Raw genomic sequence first — 24,524 nt, 5'->3', positions numbered from 1 at the left:
AACAGAAGATCTCAACTGGCAGAAGAAAGGGCCAATGTACTTAAAGTCAGGTCACTTGGGATTATCCAATCTAGGCAACATATAGAGAAAAGAATGAAGAAAAATGAATAGTCAAACTGTCAAAGACAAAGAGGGAATATTGAAAGCAGCATGAGAAGTGATTCATTCCTTCTACCACTGAAGCATGATTTCCCAGAAGTCTGTTCCTGGTCACAATCCAGATAGAATGGTGATGTAACAATCATTTGCGTGTCATCATCAGTGCTACCCTAAAGGTGAAGTTGGGATGGATAATGGAGAAATCTTTCAAACTTTCTAGTTTTCTCTCCACTCTTTAAAGACTCTTACTGGGGACCCCATCTTGGTCCGCTCCACCCTGTGAGTCAAGACTGAGAGGGGACAGAGGGATCCTTGCAAACATTGCCAGGGGAGTCTGTGAAAACGACATCACTAAGGATCTGACACAACAATGACTGCCTGCCCTCTGAGGGCTACAGGACTTGCCCAGTTGGCAAACAGCTAAGCAGTAAGTAACTGTTGGCTTTAGACTGAATATTGGTTCTAAGAATAGAATAACATATAACATTTTCCTTAAAATAAGTTCCTATTCTTGAAGTATAATATTGGAGATTAATGTGTTTTTTAATTCTTGATTTTAGATATATATAGATACAAATTTACCATTTTATATTGTACTTTATATATAAATACACAACTACAGATTTTATATTGTTCTTATTTTTATCTCCTTCTCAAAGATAATTTCAGTGGTAATGAGAAAAACTTAGAGATGAATTTTTTTCTGACATTCTAACCCAGGAGACTGCCATTTGTTCACCTGACATTTACTGAACACCTATTATGTGCCAGATATTGTGCTAGATGCTGGGCATAGAGTGTCCCTAATGGGGCAGGAGAAGTATGAACTTGGGAAAGAGTGGGAGAGGCTATCTAGAAAATGTTGCTCCTTATCTGAGTCTTAGCTAGGTGATGTGAAATGGATTTAGGCAAATCTATCCATTGAGAACAGCATGAAATGGAAGTGAGGAAAACTTTCATGCTTGAGGAATTCCAGGCATGGTGGCTGAAATATAAGGCTAACCTGGTTTGTAGGGGCAGATAATTGTTCTGGCATGCCACCTTAAGATTTAAAATGACACAAAATAGCAATTATATTTCTTATTTTCTATTGGTTGAGCACTTACTATGTGCCAGGCATTGTGCTAGGCACTCAACCTATCCAATTTTTTCATAAGAGCCGTCGAGGTAGGTACTGCTTTATATGGATAAAGTATATTCTGGTGGGAAAGGAGTCCACAGACAGACAGAAAGAGCAGTCAGGGAGGTGGGAGGAGAACAGGATAGCCTGGTGTTATACAAGTCAAAGGGGAAGGGATTTCAAAAAGGATTCATGTCAAATATTGTCAAATGCTGCCAAGAGGTCACTGAGGATGAAAACTAAACAACTAGCAGGTCACTGCTGATCTTAACAAGAACAATTTCAGTGGAACAAGGAGGCAAAGGACAGATTGCTATAGGATGTGGGTGCAAATGCAATTCAAAATGGTAACAGTGACCATCAATTGCTCTTTGATAGACTGTTCAAGAAGGAAAGGGCAAATAGGTAGAGAAAGTTAGAGACTGTTACTGGTTGGTTGGTTGGTTGGTTGGTTGGTTGGTTGGTTGTTTTTAAGAAAAGAGACACTTGTGCTGAGAGGCCAGAATGAAGAGAGAGAGAGACAGAGACAGAGACAGAGACAGAGAGAGACAGAGAGATCTGGCCTGGCCAAGGAGCCTAGAAGAGGGCATTAAAAATGGATGTGGCCCTAACCGGTTTGGCTCAGTGGATAGAGCGTCGGCCTGCGGACTCAAGGGTCTCAGGTTCGATTCCGGTCAAGGGCATGTACCTTGGTTGCGGGCACATACCCAGTAGGGAGTGTGCAGGAGGCAGCTGATTGATGTTTCTCTCTCATCGATGTTTCTAACTCTCTATCCCTCTCCCTTCCTCTCTGTAAAAAAATCAATAAAATATATTTAAAAAATAAAAATGGATATGGATGCCACGAGGGTGAACTAGAAGCTGGGGGACGGGAAACAGCCGTGGGCCTCTGTTTTCTCCACAAATAGAAATCCAGATCCTCTAAGAACAAGGGAGAGTACCTGAGAATTTAACTTACATTTCTATCACACATTTATTCAACAAGTGCCATAAGTAGATTTCTCCCACTGTTGCCCATGTAGGGTGTTAGTTTCAGGGGCAAAATCATTTAGAGTGATCCCTTAGTGCTCACTGACTTACAATTCATAGTTTTTTCTATTCTCAAGTGACAGCTGTCCCCAAATGACTTCCCCACTGAGTTCTGTGGTTCTCTCCTCCTCCTCATCAATGCAGCCACTCTGTTCTTTGTAGAGAGCAGCCCTAAATGGAAAGCTCAGTAAGAGCAGTGGCTGGTGCTAGACCTGCAGATGGGGTGAGGCCATAAAGAGAGCCTGAACAGAACAGCTTGGGATACAGTGGGCAGTGTGAAGTGTAGAATAGGGCAATCGTTGGTGTCTATAACAAAAAGGAAAAAGGAATTCATGAAACTTGAAGTTTCAGTGAGTTCTCTAGGTTGTGCAAACATTGCTCGCGGAGTACGAAAGCTTTAGTGTAATTTGAAGGTGATTACTTTCAGTGTTGGGACATGTCCAGGAAATACTTCAGAAGAAAATCAGAAACATGCACAAATGTTTCCTTTGCAAATTGGAGATGGACAGGGCTCACACATGTACAGGGACTTTTGTAAATCTTTTGTTTTTTGAAAGTATATAGTTATTTCTTTCTAATAACTTTTAATGTTTTAAAATTGGCTTTTTAGTGTGGTTCTCTGTATATTTTTCTTCAGCAGTAGGGTTGTATGAGAGAGAGTTTCATTCAAAAGTAGTGAACAAGTTGCTAAAAATTGTTATCAATAGGTCCAGTGCTTGATACAAATGCAAGTGTGTGTGTGTGTGGGTGTGTGTGTGTGTGTGTGTGTGTAGACACAGGTAGCATTGAGGGGGTGGTGGTGAACTTTGGAGGGCCCAGGTAGCTTTCAGAGGGAAAGGAAAAGCAGGAACTCAAGCCCATAATGAGAGGAAAAGGTCATCCCTACAGAGGACATAGCACGTGCCCTGGTGTGGAGGCAGGAAACCGCAGGTTACATCCAGAGAGCTGAATGTAGCTCATTATTACTGAATCTTAGATCTGGAGCTGGGTAGGAAAAGAGAGACAATCGGGAATCAGGTTGCAGAGGGTCTACTAAGGCATTTGATATTTGGGCTATGGGGTTTTAGAAGGTTTGTGAGCAGCTGTAATGTGATGGGACAATGTTTAGAAGCACCTCTGGGCTACAGTGTTTGGGAGGATGGGAGGGTAAAATCAGTACCAGAGAGACCAGTCAGGCTGCTACAGAATCCTAGCCTGAACTGACTGTGGTCAAGGGGATGGAGGAGGGGGTGTGGTTTCAAGAATTGTTAGGGATCTTAATTGGCAGGGCTGGATAATTAAAAGTCTGATAAGGGAGAGGAAGATGTCAAGGATGAGCTTCAGGTTCTGGCATATATGATTGGATGGATGATAGTGCCACCAGCTGCCCATAGTGTAGTCATCATCTCTCCACCACACACACACACACACACACACACACACACACACGCACCCACGCACACACGCACACACGCACACACACACCAGCTATGTGTTCTTCCTTCTCTGCTACTCCCTGCTCCTAAGTCAGAAAATAGAAAAAGGAGAAACCCCAGTAACCTCCTGAAGGGATGCCTGTTGCTCCACAGTGTGGTGCTTGGTGAGGCCTGCAGAGTGGGGCCAGACCCTGGCAGCTGCTTCCAGGAAGTTCAAAATGGAAATGAATGTGCTTACCATGTGTATGCACCCTTTCTCTCCCTGGTACTCTGATCATTTTCTTATGTTCAGTCCTTTATCTCATCCCTTGACCCACCTTTGTAGATATCTGAATTTTGGGGGTAGTCCTGATATCTGATCTGTCAGATATATGGCAATGTTAGGAGATCTTTCAATCTTTCCCTTCTCTCCTTTCCTTTCCTTTCCTTTCCTTTCCTTTCCTTTCCTTTCCTTTCCTTTCCTTTCCTTTCCTTTCCTTTCCTTTCCTTCCCTTCCCTTTCCCTTCCCTTCCCTTCCCTTCCCTTCCCTTCCCTTCCCTTCCCTTCCCTTCCCTTCCCTTCCCTTCCCTTCCCTTCCCTTCCCTTCCCTTCCCTTCCCTTTCCTTTCCTTTCCTTTCCTTTCCTTTCCTTTCCTTTCCTTTCCTTTCCTTTCCTTTCCTTTCCTTTCTTTTCCTTGTTGAGAACCACTGTCCTTGTTGACTGAGATGCTATGATTTTTAGCAGCCTGGAGCTTGAATATATTGACAACCTCTTCAGCCCAAATTCATGGCAACCAAGCATGTTTTTATACCAAAGGGGACACAGAAAGAAATGGTTGACTTTTCCCAGAGCAAATGGTGCAGACCCAATGGCTTGTCCTCTGGAATGTGATACTCATGAATATGTTCTTTCTGGTGCCCCCACAGGGTTTGACCAGCTGACCTGGACTTGGCCAATGGCCTGCGATCCATCATGGCCAACCCACCATTCTGGCTGAGTAGGAAGATGTTTCTCTTCAAGGTGTGTAGATGGATGGGGCTTGCTTGTTTCCGGTCACTGGTGGTGTCCTTGCCCAACATTCGTCAGAAGAAACTAATTCATAAGCTGCAGAAGGAAAAGGCTTTTCGGGAAGAGATAAAAATTTTCCGTGAGAAAATAGAAGACTTCAGGGAAGAGATATGGAATTTCCAAGGCAAGATCCGTGCTTTCCAGGGCCAGATCTTGGGCTTTTGGGAAGAAGAGAGACCTTTCTGGGAAGAGGAGAAAACCTTCTGGGAAGAGGAAAAAGCCTTCTGGGAAATGGAAAAATCCTTCCGGGAAGAAGAGAAAACCTTTTGGAAAAAGTACCGTATCTTCTGGAAGGAAGATAAGGCTTTCTGGAAAGAGGACAATGCTTTATGGGAAAGAGACCAGAGTCTTCTTCAGGAGGACAGGGCGCTGTGGGAGGAGGAAAAGGCTCTGTGGGTAGAGGAGAGAGCTCTTCTTGAAGAGGAGAAGGCCCTGTGGGAGGATAAAAAGTCCCTCTGGGAGGAAGAGAATGCCCTCTGGGAGGAGGAGAAAGCATTCTGGGGAGAAGGCGGGGGCCATGCTGCTGAGGAGCAGATAGTGGGAAATGGGCACCACAACATCAATGCAGGGCCACGCGTGCCAGCCTTCTCCCGGAACAGAGGATGAGCACAGGAGATGAAGACCCTTGGGGTCCAAGCTTTGCTAGATTAAGATTCAAGTCTGGGTAACCCCATGTGCTGGAGAAAATATGCACTTATTTGTCTCCTTGCTTCAAATGATCTAATAAAGTCCAACTTCTTAGAGAGATTTAGAAAACTAACTTCTTCAAGGAAGGCAAGTACCTTTTTTTCCAGGTTTTGTAATTCTTGAAGGTCACATTCACATCCTCCAGGCTGTATTGCTGTCCCAGGAAGTTCACCATGAGCCTGCATGTGTGGTTGTTTGTAATAGAGACTATAGCTCTCCTTAAAAATCAGAATGGGGTCCTAACCGGTTTGGCTCAGTGGATAGAGTCAGCCTGCAGACTCAAGGGTCCCAGGTTTGATTCTGGTCAAGGGCATGTACCTTGGTTGCGGGCACATCCCCAGTAAGGGGTGTGCAGGAGGCAGCTGATCGATGTTTCTCTCTCATAGATGTTTCTAACTCTCTATCCCTCTCCCTTCCACTCTGTAAAAAATGAATAAAATATATTTTTTAAAAAATCAGAATGGGAGGCAAGGGGAAAGAGAGGCTCACACAATGTCAGCTGGAGGCACATAGGGACAGAGACATCTCTGGGTCTGTCACTCTGTGGGACATTCATCTCTTCCACTCTGGGCAATCTTGGAGGCCAGAAGTGGCTGCCAGCTTTCTAGAAGAGGCCACCGTACTATAATAATCCATTGATGCCTCACCCTAACTTGGAAGGCCATTTGGGACACACAGGCAAAACCCCTTAATGGTCCACCTGCCCATAGGTCCAGGCTTCCCCCTAACTTTCTCAGCTGCCCTTTCTCTGTAGCATGAGAAAGAGGCATGGCATAAAGTTTGAGGCTCTAGAGCACTGCCCACATAGGCACTTCCCTTCTCTGATTATTGAGCCAAGGGGACCATGTAGGATGACCTGAGAGGTGTAAGGGAGTCCTCCCTGTTCCATATATTACCATTCACACAGGTCTCACTGTACCCGAATTTCTGCATTATCAATTCCCTCCTTGCATTTTCCCCCTTCCATTCATTTAAAATTTAAATGTCCTAGGAAGGTAATACATTAAATGAATGTATATTAATGTGGTCAGTAATTTACATGTCCAACTTTTATTTATTAGATGGTCTATATGGTCATTGGTGAAAATACTAGTTATATGGCATATATGGGCACATATGAAAATGACCAGAAGGTGGGTAGTAAGAAATGTCAAGGCAAATATCTTTTGCTTTCCCTCTTCTTAGGCCTGGCCCTCATTGTTGTTAACACATCAACTTACCTCGCCTTTGTGCATCCCTTTCTACTCAACACGTTATTTCACAATCACCAACTCAAATAACCTTCACCACAACTCAGTGGATTGACAGGGCAGGTACATAAACCCATTGTGAGATGAGAAAACAGAGACTTAGCAAAGCAAAGTGATTGCATATGGCTAGGCAAGTAGCAACTGGAAGGGCCAGGACTAGAACTTGCAAGTCTGCCTCTTGGTCCCATTTCTTTTCTAATATAGCCCTGGGTATGGAACTCGGCTTTAGAATAGCTCAGCCAATAATGGCATCAGGGCTGGATGAACCTTTAAGCATTTGGGGATTTCACTGTGGTTTGGGGAAAGGAGAAAGAACGGGGTCCCCCTAGGTGTGCTGAGCAAACATTCCTAATCACAGGAGAGTGGGGCCACTCCAGGAGCAGGCAGGCCTCCGTGCCTGTGCACACTCTGGGAAAGTGGGGATTCTTCGCAAGGCCTCTGAGTCTCAGGGACCAGGGCCAGAGGAGTAGGAGCAGCTTGTTTCTTTGTCACATACTCAGCTTTGCCTCCTCAGCTTCCAATGGGCTCTGATCAAAGACAGTAGCAAGCTGTGGAACAAGAAGCTGGTGCAGAGAATCCAATTTCAGGGGGAGATGGTGGGGCCCTCACTCAAGAAGACTCGTCTAATGAATGGTGCACAGGGTGGCAGGAGCCCCAGTGCCGCAGGAGCTGCAGACTCAGCATCCTCAGCAATTCCACCCCAAACAAAAGCAAGTAGAAGATGTGTTGATATTAAGACCAAAGAAGTAAGCCAGGTGGATGCAGGAAGTGGGTGCATGCAGAGAATTGAGATTCTCCTGAGCATCCTATAGAAACAATTGGGAGACACAGCTGTCATCTGAGGGAGGACTGGAGGAGCTGCCAAGAGAGGACAGGCGGGTCCTCTGCATCCCATCCTTCATCCAGCAAACAGCTGTGCACTTTCATTTCCCAGGCTCTGTCCCCTTAGGTCTAGGTGGGGAGATGGGCAGGCAAACAGGCATGTGCCTCCCAAGGCAGGGTGGGTTGTGAGAGACAGGTCCATAGAGTGCTCCTTTGGGTGTCGTTTAACCAGCTCAATGCCATTGTGCCTGTCCAGCACTGTGTGTGTCTGGGAATGGATGGGATCTGGAAAGGTTTTAACAGTCTAATGGGAATTCACTAAGGGAAGTCAGCTGGGAGGCAGGAGTGCACTCCAGACAGAAGGTACAGCATAGGCACATGAAAGAGGGCAGCAATTTGAGGATCTACAAACACTTCAGTGAACATGGAGGAAATGTAGAACAATGAATTGGACAAGAAGGCAGGTAACTGATGGCATAAGGCCTTGTAAACAACAGGGAGCTACTGAAGAATTTTGAGGAAGGGATGACATATTAAGGTTTAAATTTTAAAAATGACATCTGGTTACTCAAAGTGTGGTCCATGGACCACCAACATTGGCCTCACCTGGCAGCTTGTTGGAAATGCAGAATCTCAGACCCTGATCTCCTTAATCACAGGCTCTGCATTTTAACAAAGTCCCCGGGTGATTTGTATGGGCTTTAGAGTTGGAGGCACTCTTCTGTAGAGGAGCATGTGGAGGGGGCTGGAGTGGAGAAAGACAAGATCTCCCACAGGTGGTTGAAGCAATCCAGGTAAGAGGTGCTGGTGGCAGTGGGGTGCGGGTAAAGAGCCACCAGCAACTTGGAGAGCTACTGGGAGGCAGATCAGCGTCCACTGGCTGGGGGATGGATTGGGTAGGGGTAGTGCAGGAGAGGCCTGTATTAGGGATGATGCATAGGGTCCTGACTAAGACATTGAGGGTATGGCTGTGCCGTCACTAAGGGAGGCTGAGGAGGAGCCGGGTAAGAAGGGTTTTTCAGGGTGGGGAGAGATGAAGAGTGTAGTACAAGATGTGCAAGATGGCAGGTTCCCTTTACCTGCTATGTAGAGCATTTCTCCAAGCCTGGTTAACACTTGGGTTAACTCAACCTTTCTTCTTGTTCATACACCCAACAAGAAGTTGTGCAGCCAGCATCCTGCATCAGTTAATCCAGCATCCATCCATTCACTTCAATGCCGTTGTGCCTTTTTGGCACTGCGCTATGTCTGGGGATGGCGTTATTCTTGCTTACATGAAGCTTTCAGTCTAGTTAGGGAACACATGACCAAGTAATCACAATGTCATTATTTGTAAAATTCAACAAATACCAGGAAGGAGGAGGGTGCCTGGGGCTGCCTTTCTGAAAGCAGCCCAACAGTGCACCCACATGGGGATGTTAAACACACCTGGGTGTATGTGAGGTCTGCAGAGATATGAAATCAAATTTCAGTCAAACTAAAGAAAGCCTAAGGACAAGAAAGCTGTGTACAACTAATAACTGGAAATCAGTGGGCCCTCACATAGGTTCACAGATGAAGGAAAGGATGCAGATAATGTCTGTAAAAGCAGCTTCTACCTCTGGGTTATTACTACTGCTGTTAGCACAACAGAGATAAATCTCCCTCCAGCCTCAGCAGCAGCCAAAGCTGATTTCCTCTTTAAGATGGCACCCATGACAGCATCACTGAGCTTCTGAGAGATTTCCTGGGTGTTCCATCATCTAAGGCACAGGCAGACATCTAGGATCTCCTGGCAGGGGGCATGCCAGCCATGCTGTCACAGGGCCCTGCTCATTCAGCTGGGCCCCAGATTCATTATCTGTTTGTTCCAGAATCATAGTGTAGACACTTGCAGATCCAGGGTGCCAGGAAGAGCATCTATTGCTGTCACTGTTACCTCACCACTGAATTCACCCTGAGGAACTGTCATCTTTCCCCCAAAGCATGAGCCCACCCAGAAGCTCTTACCTGAACCTGCCAGAAGGGAAAGGACAGCATTTTTGAAACACAGTGGGTTGTCCATGGAAATGTGATCTGCTCATGGGGCCTGTCATTGATACCTTTAGGCTGTGGACAACATGCGTCAGACTCACCAAGGGTGCTTGTCAAAAATGCAAATCCTGGGCTCTGCTTACTGACTCTTAATCTCTGGAACCAAAACTCAACATCTGCATTTCTAACATGTTTTCTAGATGATTTTTATGCAAACTAAATTCTGGAAAACATTTGTGTACAGTAGAAAAAGCACTGGGATAGAAACCAAGGTCCCAATTCTGTTCCAGGTTCTGCCACTCCTGGTTAAGAGCTGGAGGGCACAGGTTGAGCCGCTGTTTCCATAGCTACAGAAATAGTGGACTTTTAAACTAAAAAAGTTCCTGATTGGTAGTTAGTCTGAAGTATGGAGCCTCCCCTGAGAAGTTAGGATGGGGAAGAACAGTTCAGAGGTCCCGTGTCCTTCCTCTGCAGCCCAGGCACAGATTACCTGGGTACAGAGGTGTGGCCCAGAGCATCCAGCTTCTGTTTGCTGGACATGCATCCAAAGGGAAGACCAGGTACCAAAGAGGTGGCACCTGAAGTGACCCAATGAAGTCCTTGCTAACTTCCATCTGTGCATAGGCTTGAATCGGCTCTCAATAGCCTGGACCCACCTCTAGGGGACAAAGTTACAATAAATATAATGTAAGAGCTATAAACTTCAAGTAAGAGAAAAATATTCATCTGGTAAAAATTGCTATGGATCACAGACCAATGATACACCAAAAAACCTGCTCTTGTTAACCTGGAATTTTCAAGAACCTTATATATATATATATATATATTAGAGGCCCGGTGCACAAAAATTTGTGCACTCAGGGGTAGGGGGTCCCTCAGCCCAGCCTGTACCCTCTTGCAGTCTGGGACCCCTCGGGGGGGACCACTTGCTGGCTTAGGCCTGCTCCCTGGGGGATTGGGCCTAAGATGGCAATCAGACATCCCTCTGGCAGCCCAGCATCCCTCGGGTGATGTCCACTTGCCAGCGGGGAGCAGACCTAAGCTGCAGTCAGACATCCTTAGCGCTGCTGAGGAGGCAGGAGAGGCTCCCGCCACCACCGCTGCACTGGCAGCCATCAGCCTGGCTTGTGGCTGAGCAGAGCTCCCCCCTGTGAGAGTGCACTGAGTGCACTGACCACTCCTGCATTGAGTGTCTGCCCCCTGGTGGTCAGTGTGTCATAGTGACCAGTCATTCCTAGTCTTTCTGCTGTTAGGGTCAGTTTGCATATTACCCTTTTACTGTATAGGATAGAGGCCTGGTGCACGGGTGGGGGCCGGCTGGTTTGCCCTGAAGTGTGATCCGGATCAGTGTGGGGGTCCCACTTGGGTGCCTGGCCAGCCTGGGTGAGGGGCTGATGGCTGTTTGCAGCTGGTCACACCCCCTTCAGGGTGGGGGTCCCCATTGGGGTGCCTGGCCAGTCTGGGAGAGGGGCTGAGGGTCGTTTTCAGGTGTCAATTGGCCAAAGACCAAATAGCCAATATTTACATTGATGGTAACTATGCCTTTGGTGTAGCTCACAACTTTAGAATGTTGTGGAAACAGCAAGGTTTCTTAATTTTCTCAGGGTAGCACATAGAGAATATAAAACAGGTTGCAGAATTATTAGGTGTCATACAAAAATTACAACAATTGGCAATTATCAAAATTCCAAGACATTCTAAAGCTGCCACCACAAAAGCAAAAGGAAATTAGCTGATGCTGCAGCTAGACCTGTTTTATCATTCCCAAGGGAATGGACAGGAATACCTCAAATGTGCCCTGGAATACCTCATATATTCATATATCCAAGCCCTTATGGTTCTGAGGCCATGCTAAGCTATGTGCTCTCTGTAAACTAGAAAAATGTACTCAAATTGGAAGAAACATTCCAAAAAAGGGTGAATGGATTTGTCAGTCCCTCACCAGCATTTGGGTGGCAACCCAATTGTTGAGGTAAAAACAACAGCTTAGCCATATCTGAGCAGATCAATTTAACTTACTTCAGCTATTCCTTTCTAAATTAATAAATATGATAAAAGTTATTGGATACCTAGATATTTTGAAATAACATGAAAGACATTGATTGCTAAACAAGTCTTAAGTTTGTCTGGTTTTTACCGGGGGTCTTGTCCAGTATCTAGAAGGGTTCAGGAATCTGGAGCAGGGCTGCATGTAAATTATTAAAGAGTCCAGAGACGAAACATAAATTTGGAAGGCATTTTGGGGAGCCAGAGGAACTTGGCTCTCCTGAATCTCCGGACCCCTTGCTCTTTATTAACACAAATTGTCCTAAGGTAAAGTAGATATACATATCAAAAGCAAGGTTTAATATACAGAATCCATTGTCAGATTAGGGGAACTGCCTATGGCTGTTCAGGTGTTTGGCCAGCAGGAGGCAATAACAGGTAGATTGAAATGCCCTCAGCTGTCTGGCAGCAAGCAATCATTTATGCATCCTTTTCAGGTTTGGGGAAACGCCCTCAGCCATTTCCAAAAGGTAATAACATATGATTCTCCAGTCCTTGCTGAAGGCTCAAGGTCCACCAACCTTTTGATGAACTTCTTGCATTTATGACCTGCTGGAATTAGCTTCCGATAGCTTTTGGCTTTTGTTGCAGAGAGGCTTTGGAGTGGATTTGGAGCTGTTAATGAATATGTAGTGCTTTGTTAGAGATGTTTTTTGGTTTTTTTTGGAAGTAATTATTTGCCAATATAGGAACTTATGTTTCTAAATGTCATGAAAGGTGTTTATAAAAGTCAATCTAGGACACAGACAATAGTGTGGTGAAGGCCTGGGGAGGTGTAGGGGCTGGATGGAGGAGGGCAAAGGGAGAGGGAATCAGGGACACCTGTAATTGTGTCAACAGTTTTAAAAAATTAAACATACTCTTACCATATGAAAAAAAAGTCAATCTAGGGAAAACTGGTTGCTTACTTTTTCAGTTATCATTGGAAATGGAGGTTTCTAAAAGTTAGAAATTCTAAGTTGGAAAAATTATATAGTTTTGATAATAAAAATATAAAGTATGGAAACGCATTTTTAAGGGAAAAGGAAGGAAGTGAATAATTCTCAAATTGTGTGTATGGTCTTTCGGTGATATGTATTCATTGTGCATTATTATGTGTGGTGCATTTTTTGCCTCTGAATGGTATTACTAGGGTGTAATCTCTTATTGGCTTAAAGGATTAAATACTTATACAAATTAATTAGGATCCTGTAGTCTGGACAAAATATTTAATATTGAAACTGTTTTAAGTTTGATTGACATCTTTAAAATAATTAACATAAAATATGTGTTTATTTTACCTGGGTTTACAAAAAGGGTTTATGTTATGGCCTTTTGGTTAAGTATATTTGACAACCTTCCCAAAGTTTAAATTTTAAGAGACTTTTTCAATGAAGAGATGAATTTGGGTTATTCAAATGGGCCCTCTAATACCTCAAAGACTTACTCTCCTTATAAAAGACTAGAGGCCTAAAGAGCCATTGAAATCGCGCGAGGAGGCATCTCGCCTCCCGGTGTGCGAGGAGGCACCCAGCCGGGTTGTGTGGGCTGGGGTGGGGGTATGCTCCCAGCCGCGTGGCAGGAGCACGCCCCTGGCCACCACGTTGTGTCCGCTGGGGTGGGGGCAGGCGCTCCTGTGTGTTGTGTCTCCACTCTGGCCTGCCCCCAGCCCCAGCCTCCTAGTGGCTGCTGGGGTTGGGGCGGCACGCAGTCCCCTCCCGCCCATCTGGGCGCACAGCTCCTCCTAGCGGTCCTGATGCAGCCTCCTCCTGAGTGGTACTGAGGCTTGGCTAATTAGCATATTCCTTGTTTATATAGATAGATAAGCTTTAAACTAATTAGGCCTATTTAATATACTTGAAATTACATGGGGAGCTTTGCCAAATAATAATAACAACAATGACAATAATAATAATTACTGTGTTATATTTGTATACATATATTTTTTATTAAAATGAATGTCTAGAAATTTCAAACTGCCCTACGAATGAACTTGCAAAGATTCAGAGCCATGTTCAAACAGGGAGCTCTCAGGAGTAGCAGGTTGCCGGGGTCCAGCCCCAGGAGTCCAGGGGTTCCCAAAGGTGTGGACGGAGTCGGCAAAGAATGTTTTACACAAAGACACAGCGTTCAGGGGGGGATGAGGACACATTTGTAATACCTTAACTAATAAATAAATAAAAAAAGACACAGCGTTCAGAACTCTTTAGCTTTCCTTAGTCTCCGTGGATCTTCCCTGTGCCTGGATGAGGCCACAGAAAAAGATCCCAAGGCAAGCTGAGCCTTTATTTTATAGTGAGAAGTAAACAAGGTAGTGGTTTCCATAGTTACACAGTTCTTATGAGTTTCACTTGTTTTGACCATGGTTATACTTCCTGCACTTCCTCAGCCCATTAACTTCCCAGATAAGATCTAGGGAGTGTTATAAGGTCAAGCCTAATTATGCTAAGAGGACTGTGCCCTCTAAGCTGGGACTTGTTTGTGACTTTGCCAGCAGGTTAGTCCGAGGCTTAACCCTATATCAGCTCCCCACAGCAGGTGTCTTGACAGCGACACCAGGCAAGCCAAGAGTGATGCTTCCCTGTACGGACATCTGGCAGTGGTACACCAGATGTTTGTGGTCCACACATTGGGAGTTTGTGAATTGTTTCCAGTACTCAATGCACATTTCTGATAAGCCATGCGCAAAGTTTTAAAATCTTGCATATTATTTGTTCTTTATAAATTAAAATTGTGTATTAAATCTAAAAAATGGACTATATTGTTCTCTGTTATTTTGTAGTAATTTTTCTTTACCAATAAATTGTTGTCTTGAAATGTTATATCTTACAGAAAAGCTAAGTTTTTTATCAAATGCATTATAATCAAATCTTTATGTCAATTTAAGTTTTGTCATTGAGAGACCATTGTTTTACTCTAATGCACTTGCAAATATGTTACATCTTTAGAAAAATCCATGAAAAGGTTCCTGACTTACTCTAAATTATAGGCTTATAAGCAGGTCATATCTTTAAACTAGGTGGAAAATTGTAGAACTCTAAGCAATAACTAAATTCATAAAAATACTGGCAAATAATCAGAACAAACAAAAAATTGGTTATGGGACTGATGAATTGAGAATAATTATTATTCTTATAATTTTGCTCAAAATATTGCTGATTTTTAAATATTTTTGTTTTCCAACTATAAGGAAAACTAAAAGGAGACATTCTGCATTATTACCAAGGACTTATTAACCAGCTTACAGAAACTGACAAATTAGTACTATTCATTTCACAGTATGCTCCTGGGAGACGAAGACTTCAAAGACCACGATTTACAACCAGGAGATGTTTGTCCATTCAAAAGACTCTCTCCAACATTGTTGGAAAGGACCTTATCAGATACCTCACAGTAAATGAACATCTGTCCCTGTTTCTGATACTTGCCTCTGCCTACAGCGGAAATCAAAGACTTCTGAGAATAAGAAGCTGCCACATCAAAGACAGACAGCTATCCTGAGACACCAACAAGGACAGTATACCTGCAAATTAATGTTGAACTTTATTTATTTTACTAGAGCCCAGTGCACAAAATTTGTGCATGGGGGAGGGTCCCCTCAGCCCAGCCTGCACCCTCTCCAATCCAGAACCCCTCGGGGGATGTCCGACTGCCAGTTTAGGCCCGATCCCCGGGACCACTGGCTCCTAACTACTCACCTGCCTGCCTGCCTGATCGCCCCTAACCGCCTCTGCCTACCAGCCTGATCACCCCCTACTGCCCCCCCTGCTGGCCTGGTCGCCCCTAAATGCCCCCCCTGCTGGCCTGGTCGCCCCACTTAGCCTACTGTTCAGTCGTTTGGTTGTCCCTCACTAACCCCCCAGCCGGCCTTGTCTCCCCATGCAGCCTGCTGTTTGGTTGTTACTGTGACGAAGTCCCAGACAATTTGCATATTCCTCTATTTTTAGTATAGATTGTCTTTACTACTAATAATGATTATTTGTTCTTTAGGCTTTTCTCAAACCTTGTGTATAGAGCCTAACTGCTAATAATTGCTGAAGGTGCATAAGTTAATTTTTGTATTATCAATAATACTCTTTTTATGGTTTCTCTTTGAAGTTAAAAAAGTGCTCTTGCAAATGTTAGTAGAAAATAAATATTAAGAAAGGAATTTTATAGAATATAAAGTCCAGAACCTAATTATGGAAATGTGCTTACCCCCTAATCCAACAAACACTACTAACTATATTAATTCAGATAGAAGCTGAAATGGCTATAAAAACATGGCCCTCTATAACTACTGCTGAGGCACAGAAAATTTACTTAAGAAACTCTTACTGTCCTGAGGCCTCTGAAATTTTAGATGGTAATTGTAATTTACAACATTATGTTCTTACAGCCTTGGCCCTGATTAAAACTTAAGGTTACAACTTCAAATTATACAAATAATGGGAATCAGATTCAAAACAGCACCTGGGTGCTTTCATTGAGAAGATGGGCCATAGTAAATAGAAGTCCATTTTATGGTCAATTACAAAAACTGAAAAGGTATATGGTGTGCTCTCAAACTGTAAGTAAATGTTATATTAGATGCAAAATATAGAAAAAAAAGACAGGAAAAAAAAACTTGGATCACAATAACTCAAAGATTAGAAATGATTCAGAATATTTTATAAGGACATATAGGATCTGACTGCCTCTCATTTACCTGCCTTTTCCTCTCAAATAATAATAATAATAATTCAACCTTGAATGCTATCTAAGGTTATGGTCTTGCCCTATTCAGCAAGACAAATGTTGACTCTGGGACTTCCTAGGAATGAGCCTTTCTAGCATATGAGACCTCATTATCCAACCAAAAGGTTGGTCATTAAGACATTCTTTGGATTGATTTATGATCAAAAAGGGAATGTGTGGATGAAAAGGGGCCACATCCTAAATATGACAAGCTCAGGGGAGGCCTGCAAGGTGGCCTTACAAACTCAGAGACCTAAAGTAACCACAAAGCATGGTCTGAAATTATAACTAAAAGCAGTTGATGGCAGGGAGTCATGTCTTAGGCCAGAATCTTCCCTGACAAAGGTCAATTTTCACTTTAATCCTGTCTGTTGTCTTTTTGCATACAACAACATACGTTTAGAATGTCAAATTAATTTTCTTTTTCTGGACCGCTCAAAGCACAGGTACCGCACCAGAGTGGAGACCACAAATCCCCTCATTGTTATTGAGTTAATTGTTGACTGTTAACTATCTGCACCCACCTATGTAAAAGAAGTATGTGTCTATCATTTTACTTTTTATCCAATCCCAGAGGTTTCCCCACTTTGCTTTCTCCTGCCTCCCTAATCAATAACTAATGGATTTCATGTAACCGCTTATGTCTTCTTTTTTTATTGTAATGTATAAAATAAGGTACGTAACTGCCATTCTCAGGAGTATAATCTCAATCTATTGAGGTTTGGCTTCCTGGTAATTGTGTCAGTTTGGCTCAAATAAACTCACAAAAATTCTCTAGAGGCCTGAATATTTCTTATGTTGACAGCTTGGTCCTTGTTGCAAAGTGGGCCTGGGGAAAGTCTATGGAATGGAACTGGAAGTCAAATAAAAACTGTAAGGTCAATGATATTTTTTAGGTTTTTTTATTTCTATTTTTTTCTTTATTTTTATTGTTGACACTATTAGAGATGCCTCCATTTCTTCCCCCTTTGCCTGCCTCCAACAAGCGCCCATACCTCTCTTCCCTCTGGCCATCACCACACTGTTATCTGTGTCTATGGGTTATGCACATATGTTCTTTGGCTAATACCTTCACCTTCTTTAATCAAGTCCCCGTACCCTCCTCCTCTCTGACAACTGTCAGTCTGTTCCAGTTATCTATGCCTCCATTTCTATTTTGTTTGTCAGTTTATTTTATTCATTAGATTCCACATACAATTAGATCAAATGGTATTTGTTTTTCTCTAACTGGCTTATTTCACTTAGCGTAATAATAGTTCCTCAGTGCTGTCGCAAAAAGTAAGAGTTCCTTCTTTCTTATGGCCATGTAGCATGGCCACATAAATGTACCACCATTTTTTTTTTTTTATCCACTCATCTATTGATGGGCATTTGGGCTGTTTCCAGATCTTGGCTATTGTAAATAACACTGCTATGACCATAGGGATGCATATATCTTTCAAATTATTGTTTGGGGCTTCTTCATATATATTCCCAGAATTGGAATAGCTTGGTCATAAGGCAACTCCATTTTTAATTTTTTGAGGTAGTTCCATACTGCTTTTCATAGTGGCTGCGCCAGTCTGCATTCCCTCCAACAGTGCAGGAGGGTTCCCTTTTCTCCACATCCTCTCTAACATTTGTTGTTTGTTGATTTATTGATAGTAGCCATTCTGGCAGGTGTGAGGTGATATCTCATTGTGGTTTGAATTTGCATCTCTCTGATGATTAGTGACATTGAGCCTTTTGTCATATGTCTATAGACCATCTGTATGTCTATTCAAATCCTTTGCCCATTTTTTATTTGAATTGTTAGTTTTTGGGGTGTTGAGTTTTGTAAGTTCTTTATAATTTTGGAAATTAACCCCTTATCAGATGTATCGTTGTTGAATATATTCTATCATACAGTGGGTTCCCCATTCATTTTGTTGAGGGTTTCTTTTGCTATGCAGAAGCGTTTTAGTTTGATGTAATCCCATTTGCTTATTTTTCCCTTTATTTCCCTTACCCTAGGAGACATATCAGCAAAAATATTTCTATGAGAAATGTCTAAGATTTTACTGCCTATATTTTATTCTAGAATTTTTATGGTTTCACAACTTACATTTAAATCTTTTATCTATTTTGAGTTCATTCTTGTGTATGGTGTAAGTTGGAGGTCTAGTTTCAATTTTTGCACGTTTGACCAAATTTATAAATGCCAACACCATTTATTGAATTGTCTTTACCCCCTTGTATGTTCTTGCCTCTTCTGTCAAATAATTTACCATAGAGGCATGAGTTGATTTCAGGGCTCTCTGTTCTGTTTCATTGATCTACATGCTTGTTCCTTTGCCAGTACCAGGCTGTTTTGATTCCATTGGATTTGTAGTATAGTTTGATATCAGGTATTGTGATACCTCCAACTCTGTTTTTCTTTCTCAAGATTGATGAAGCAATTCAGGGTCTTTTTTGGTTCTATATGAATATTTGGAGTATTTGTTCTAGATTTGTGAAATATACCATTGGTATTTTAGTAGGTATTACATTGAATCTACAGATTGTTTGGGGTAGTATGAACATTCTAATGATATAAATTCTTCCAATCCACGAACATGGTACATATGCTTCCAATTATTTTTATCTTCCTCAATGTCTTTCTTCAATGTCCTATAGTTTTCTAAGTAAAAAATTTTGTTAAATTCATTCTAGGTACCTTATTTTTTTCTTGTTGCAATAGTAAATGGGATTGTTTTCTTAGTTTCTCTTTCTGATAGTTCATTATTTGTGTATGGAAATGCCACCAATTTCTGAATATTAATTTTGTATCTTGCTATAGTCAAGATACTGAATTCATTTTATTAGCTCTAGTAGGTTTTTGGTGGAATCTTTGTGATTTTCTATGTACAATACCATGTCATCTGTGAATAATGAAAGCTTTACTTCCTCCTTTCCTATTTGGATGCTCTTTATTTTTTCTTTTTGTCTGATTGTTGTGGCTAGGACTTCCAGTATGATGTTGAAGAATAGTGGTAAAAACAGATATCCCTGTCTTATTTCTGATTTTAAGGGAAAAGCTTTTATTTTTGCCCATTGAGTAAGGTGTTGGTTGTGGGTTTGACATATATGGCCTTTATTACACTGAAGTATGTTACCTCTATTCCTACTTTGCTGAGAGATTTTATCATAAATGGATGCTGAATTTTATCAAATGCTTTTTGTGCATCTATTGATATGATCATGTGGTTTTTACCCTTCATTTTGTTTCTGTGGTGTATCACGTTTATTGATTTGCAAATGTTGGACCAACTGTGCATCCCTAGAATAAATCTCATTTCATCATAATGTAATACCTTTATAATGTATTGCTGGGTCTGTTTTGCTAATATTGGTTGAGGATTTTAGCATCAATGTTTAGCATCAATAATTGGCCTATAATTTTCTTTCTTTGTAGTGTCTCTATCTGGTTTTGGAATTGGGATTAGGCTGGCCTTATAAAATGTGCTTGGGTGTTTTCCCTCCTCTTAAATTTTTTAAAATAGTTTGAGAAGTATAGGTGTTATTTCTTCTTCAAATGTTTGGTAAAATTCACCCATGAAGCCATTTGATCCAGAATTTTTATTTGTTGGGAGCTTTTTGATTACTTCTTCAATATCACTAGTTGTAATCTGTCTATTCAGATTCTCTGATTCTTCCTAATTCAATTTTGGTAGATCATGTGTTTCTAGTAATTTATGCTTTTTTCCTAGATATTCCAATTTGTTGGCATATAGTTTTTAGTAAGATTTTCTTACAATTCTTTGTATTTCTTTGGTATCAATTGTCACTTCTCTTTCATTTCTGATTTTATTTATTTGGATCCTCTCTCTTTTCTTCTTGATGAGTCTGGTTAAAGGTTTGTCAATCTTGTTTATATTTTCAAAGATACAGCACAATGTTTCATAGATCTTTTGTATTTTTTAGACTCTTATTTATTTCTGCTCTAATCTTTATTATTTTCTTCCTCGTACTCAATTTGGACTTTGTTTGTTGTTTTTTTCTAGTTCCGTAAAATGTAAAGTTAGATTGTTTATTTGATATTTTTCTTGTTCCCTGAGGTGGGCCTGTAATGATATGAATTTTTCTCTTAGGACTGCTTTCACTGTGTCCCATAGATTTTGGGTTATTGTGTTCTCACTTTCATTTGTTTCAAGGTATCTTTTTATTTCTTCCTTGATCTCATGTTAATCCATTCATTGTTTAGTAACATGTTATTTAGTCTCTATGAGTTTGTGTGGTTTTCAGTTTTTCCTGTGGTTGATTTTTAAAAAATATCATTATGGTCAGAGAAGGCACTTGATATTATTTCAATCTCCTTAAATTTATTGAAACTTGTTAGTGTCCTAATATGTGGTCTAGCCTAGAACATGTTCCATGTGCACTTGAAAAGAATGTATATTCTTCTGCTTTGGGGTGAAATACTCTGAAGATTTCAATTAAATACATCTGATCTAGTGTGTCATTTAAGGTCACCATTTCCTTGCAGACTTTCTGTCTGGAAGATCTATCCATTCATGCCATCAGGGTGTTAAAATCCCCTACTATGACTGCCGTACCGTCAATCTCTCCCTTTATGTCTATCAAGATTTGCTTTACATATTTAGGTGCTCCTATAATAGCTGCATAAACGTTTACCAGAGTTATGTACTCTTATTGGATTGTTCCTTTTATCATTGTCTCTTAGTATAGCCTTTGTTTTAAAGTCTATTTTGTCAGTTATAAGTATTGCTACCTCAGTTTTTTTGTTGTTGTTGTTTTCTTGCCCCTTTACTTTTAGTCTGTATGTATCTTTAGTTCTGAAGTGTGTCTCTTATAGACAGCAAATATATGGGTCTTGTTTTCTTATTCATTCAGTTACCCTATGTACTTTTATTTCCATTTCCATTTAAAGTGATTATTGCTAGGTAGTATTTATTGCTATTTTATTCTTTTAACTCTGTTCATTTTGGTTTTTTCTTCTTTTTCTTCTACTTCTAGAAGCAGGCCCTTTAACATTTCTTGCAATACTGGTGGTGGTAAAAAAAAAACCAAAAAACTCCTTTAGCTTTTACTTGTCTGGGAAGCTCTTTATTTCGCCTTCAATTTTTAATTATAGCCTTACTGGGTAAAGTAGTCTCAGTTTTAGGTCCTTGCTTTTCATCACTTTGAACATTTCATGCCAATCCCTCCTGGACTGAAATGTTTCTGTTGAGAGGTCAGCTGACAGTTTTATGGAAACTCCCTAATAAGTAAGTAATTGCTTTTCTCTTGCTGCTTTTAAGATTCTTTCTTTGTCTTTAACCTTTGCCATTTTAATTATGATGTGTTTGGTGTGGGTCTCTTTGGGTTTCCTGGACTTGTGTGTCTTTTTCCTTCACCAGGTTAGGGAAGTTTTGGGTCATTATTTCATCAAATAGGTTCTCGATCTCTTGCTCTTTCTCTTCTCCTTCTGGCACCCCTATAACACAGATGTTGTTATAATTCATGTTGTCCCATAGCTCCCTTAAACTGTCTCATTCCCTTTAATTCTTTTTTCTTTTTACCACTTTGATTGGGTGTTTTTTCTACCTTGGCTTCCAAATTGCTGATTCAATCTTCTGTTTCCTCCAACCTACTTTTTAAAAAATATATTTTTATTGATTTCAGAGAGGAAGGGAAAGGAAGAGAGAGATAGAAACATCAATGATGAGAGGGAATCATTGATCCGCTGCCTCCTGCACGCCCCCCCGCCCCCCACAGGGGATCGAGTCCACAACCCAGGCATATGCCCTTGACCAGAATCAAACCTGGGGCTCTTGAATCCACAGGCCGACGCTCTATCCACTGAGCCAAACCAGTCAGGGCTCCAACCTACTTTTTATTCCTTCCATTGTACTCTTGATGTCAGATACAGCATTCTTCATTTTCAACTGATTCTTTTTTTATTATTTCTATGTCATTTTTCATGATGCTGTAGTTCTCACTGAGTGCCTTTAACAGCCTTATAACCAATACTATATCTGACGGATTGCTTGCTCCATTTCATTTTGCTCTTTTTCTGGAGATTGCCCCTGCTCTTTCACTTGTGACTTCTTTGTCTCCCCATTTTATTTGTATATTTGTGGGGGGGGGTTTGTGTGTGTTTTTAATGTATTATATTGATTTGCTATGACTCCCAATCTTTTTGGGGTGTCCTTATAGAGTAGGTGTCCTGTGGGACCCAGCTGTATAGTCTTCTTGATCTCCTGAGCCAGGTGCTCTAAGAATGTCTCTCATGTGGGTTATGTGGGCCTTCCTGTTGTAATTGAGTCTTGATAGCTGTTGGCCCATTTGTGGGTGGGATTGACCCTCAGACTGCCTGACAGTGAGGCTAAACCCTGACCATGATATGTGAGCTGTAGTGTAGGTGCAGGCTCAAAATGGCTTCTTCTGCAAGTCCTTGGCTATAAGACTCCTTTTCAGCTAGTCCTCAGTTGGTTATTCAGGATGATTGTTCCCCAATTTAGTAGTATTTCCAGTTTGGCCCTGGGGGGAGGTAAGCGCAAGATCCATCTATTCCAGCACCATCTTGAATGTTCTCAGGTCAATGATTTTTGAAAAATATTTGTAAACTTGTGCTAACCAAATCTCTGATATGACCAGGTGGATTAGTAGTGTGATGCAAAGTAATGTTTGGGGAATTTTGCTTTCTTTCAGTGGCAGCATTTTTCTTCCTTCCTTTCTTTCTTTCTTTCTTTCTTTCTTTCTTTCTTTCTTTCTTTCTTTCTTTCTTTCTTTCTTTCTTTCTTTCTTTCTTTTCCTTTAACACCAATACCATCTTATTTTAATGCCCAGAGATAGAAGCAGAGAAAATTTGGGTGAGGTAGGAGAGCTGAAAGATTGTCCTTTTTCTGCCTCATCTGAGTCCCTGTCACAGCTACTAGCTGTGGGGAAACTAAGAAAGAGCATGATTAGTCTGAGACTCTTGGAAGATTGGGATCTTTTATTACCATATGTCATCTAGAGATATATTGATTTGTGCTCACTGAAGCCTGGAAGCAGGAACATCCACCCTCATGATACTGCATTCTTCACCACCACCGTCATCTCATCTTGAGCAGGGACATCTGCTGAACTCCCAATGTACCCCAGACTTGTGTGGCTGGAAAATAGTTGGCAAAGGTGAGCCTGCCTACTTGCTGCTTTCAGACCCATTCCTCCCTTCCCTGTCTTGCTCAGATTGCTGAAGGCTGGCTCCTACAAACCAGAGTTCCTAGGTTCCTGTGCCCACTTTCTTTCCAGCCTTGTTTTGGACAGTGGCTACATCTCTAGCAGTGACCACTTTTCCTCCTAGAACCCAAGCCTGCCACTCATCCCCTGCCCTGTTTCTGGCCCTCACCACCATGGGCTTTCTCCCATGGATGCAGCTCCTGCTCTATAAACCTCTGTCTACACGTAGCCTCTTTCCTGCTCTCCCTGCCTCCAGCCCATCCTGGCCACAGTCCACCCTGCATTAGGTCCCAGAGGGTCTATTCACAGGCTATCCTTACTCAGAAAATACACATTACTCTATTAGACCTACTTCATCTAGTCCAAACATACTAGACCTTTCTCATGTCCTGCTACTTCAAAATCCAAGAGAGGAGAGTTTTAAGGAGAAGCTAGTCACATGATCAGGCATAGAGAAGTCCTGTAATAAAAGGATTGAAATTAATGTCTTGGGATGTAGAACCTCCTTCTAGGAAGGTCTAAAGGGAGGAGCCACTTCAGTAATGTGGTCAGAACCAGTGGTGAGGTCACAAGTCAAAGTGCATTGGATGAAAGAATAATACAAATATACATGGATTCTTGGTCCTATGAAATGCTAGAATCAAGAGAAGCAAATGAGAAAAGCACTGATGTTAAAGATAGTATGCAAGTTGTCTTGTTACATTTTCTATGTGGGATTTAAGGAAAGTGGGGCATGCTTTAACCGAATCACACATACGCCCTTCCTGTGGCTTGGCAATTGGAAAAGATTAAGGAAATGTGCTGCTGCCATTGCTATTGAAGACAATAGGTCATTCACCCACATGCCTTTTAAACCAGAATTTTAAACATTTTAGCCCCTGGATGGCTAAAAAATATTACTAAAGAAAGGTTGCAGATCTAAAAATTGGAGGAAAGTTATCATGTTATCAGATATTTTAGAATATAACTTTTCTAAAGAATGTGTTTGTTTTACAACAGATTCTGTAGAAACCGAGCTTGAAATGAGGATTCTTGTTCAACTGATTTATTAGAGGACGGCTCTTGGGGTTAGGGGAGGGAAAAAAACTAGATAGGGAAGGGGAAAAGCTAAGCAAGCAGTTGGAAACTCCCATCAGA

At 41.7% G+C, this 24,524-nt stretch overlaps 1 protein-coding gene across 1 annotated transcript; it reads left to right on the top strand.

Moving 5' to 3' along the window:
• Positions 1-4,614: 4,614 nt before the first annotated feature.
• CCDC70 (coiled-coil domain containing 70) lies at positions 4,615-5,316 on the top strand. Its single transcript, XM_059681200.1, has one exon. It carries the CDS (start codon positions 4,615-4,617, stop codon positions 5,314-5,316), a length of 702 nt encoding a protein of 233 aa, XP_059537183.1.
• Positions 5,317-24,524: the final 19,208 nt, after the last annotated feature.

The sequence above is a fragment of the Myotis daubentonii genome, chromosome 2, assembly GCF_963259705.1.
Source record: "Myotis daubentonii chromosome 2, mMyoDau2.1, whole genome shotgun sequence".
NCBI lineage: Eukaryota > Metazoa > Chordata > Mammalia > Chiroptera > Vespertilionidae > Myotis > Myotis daubentonii.
Note: the sequence above shows the minus strand (reverse complement) of the source record. Positions and strands in the feature narration are given on the sequence as shown.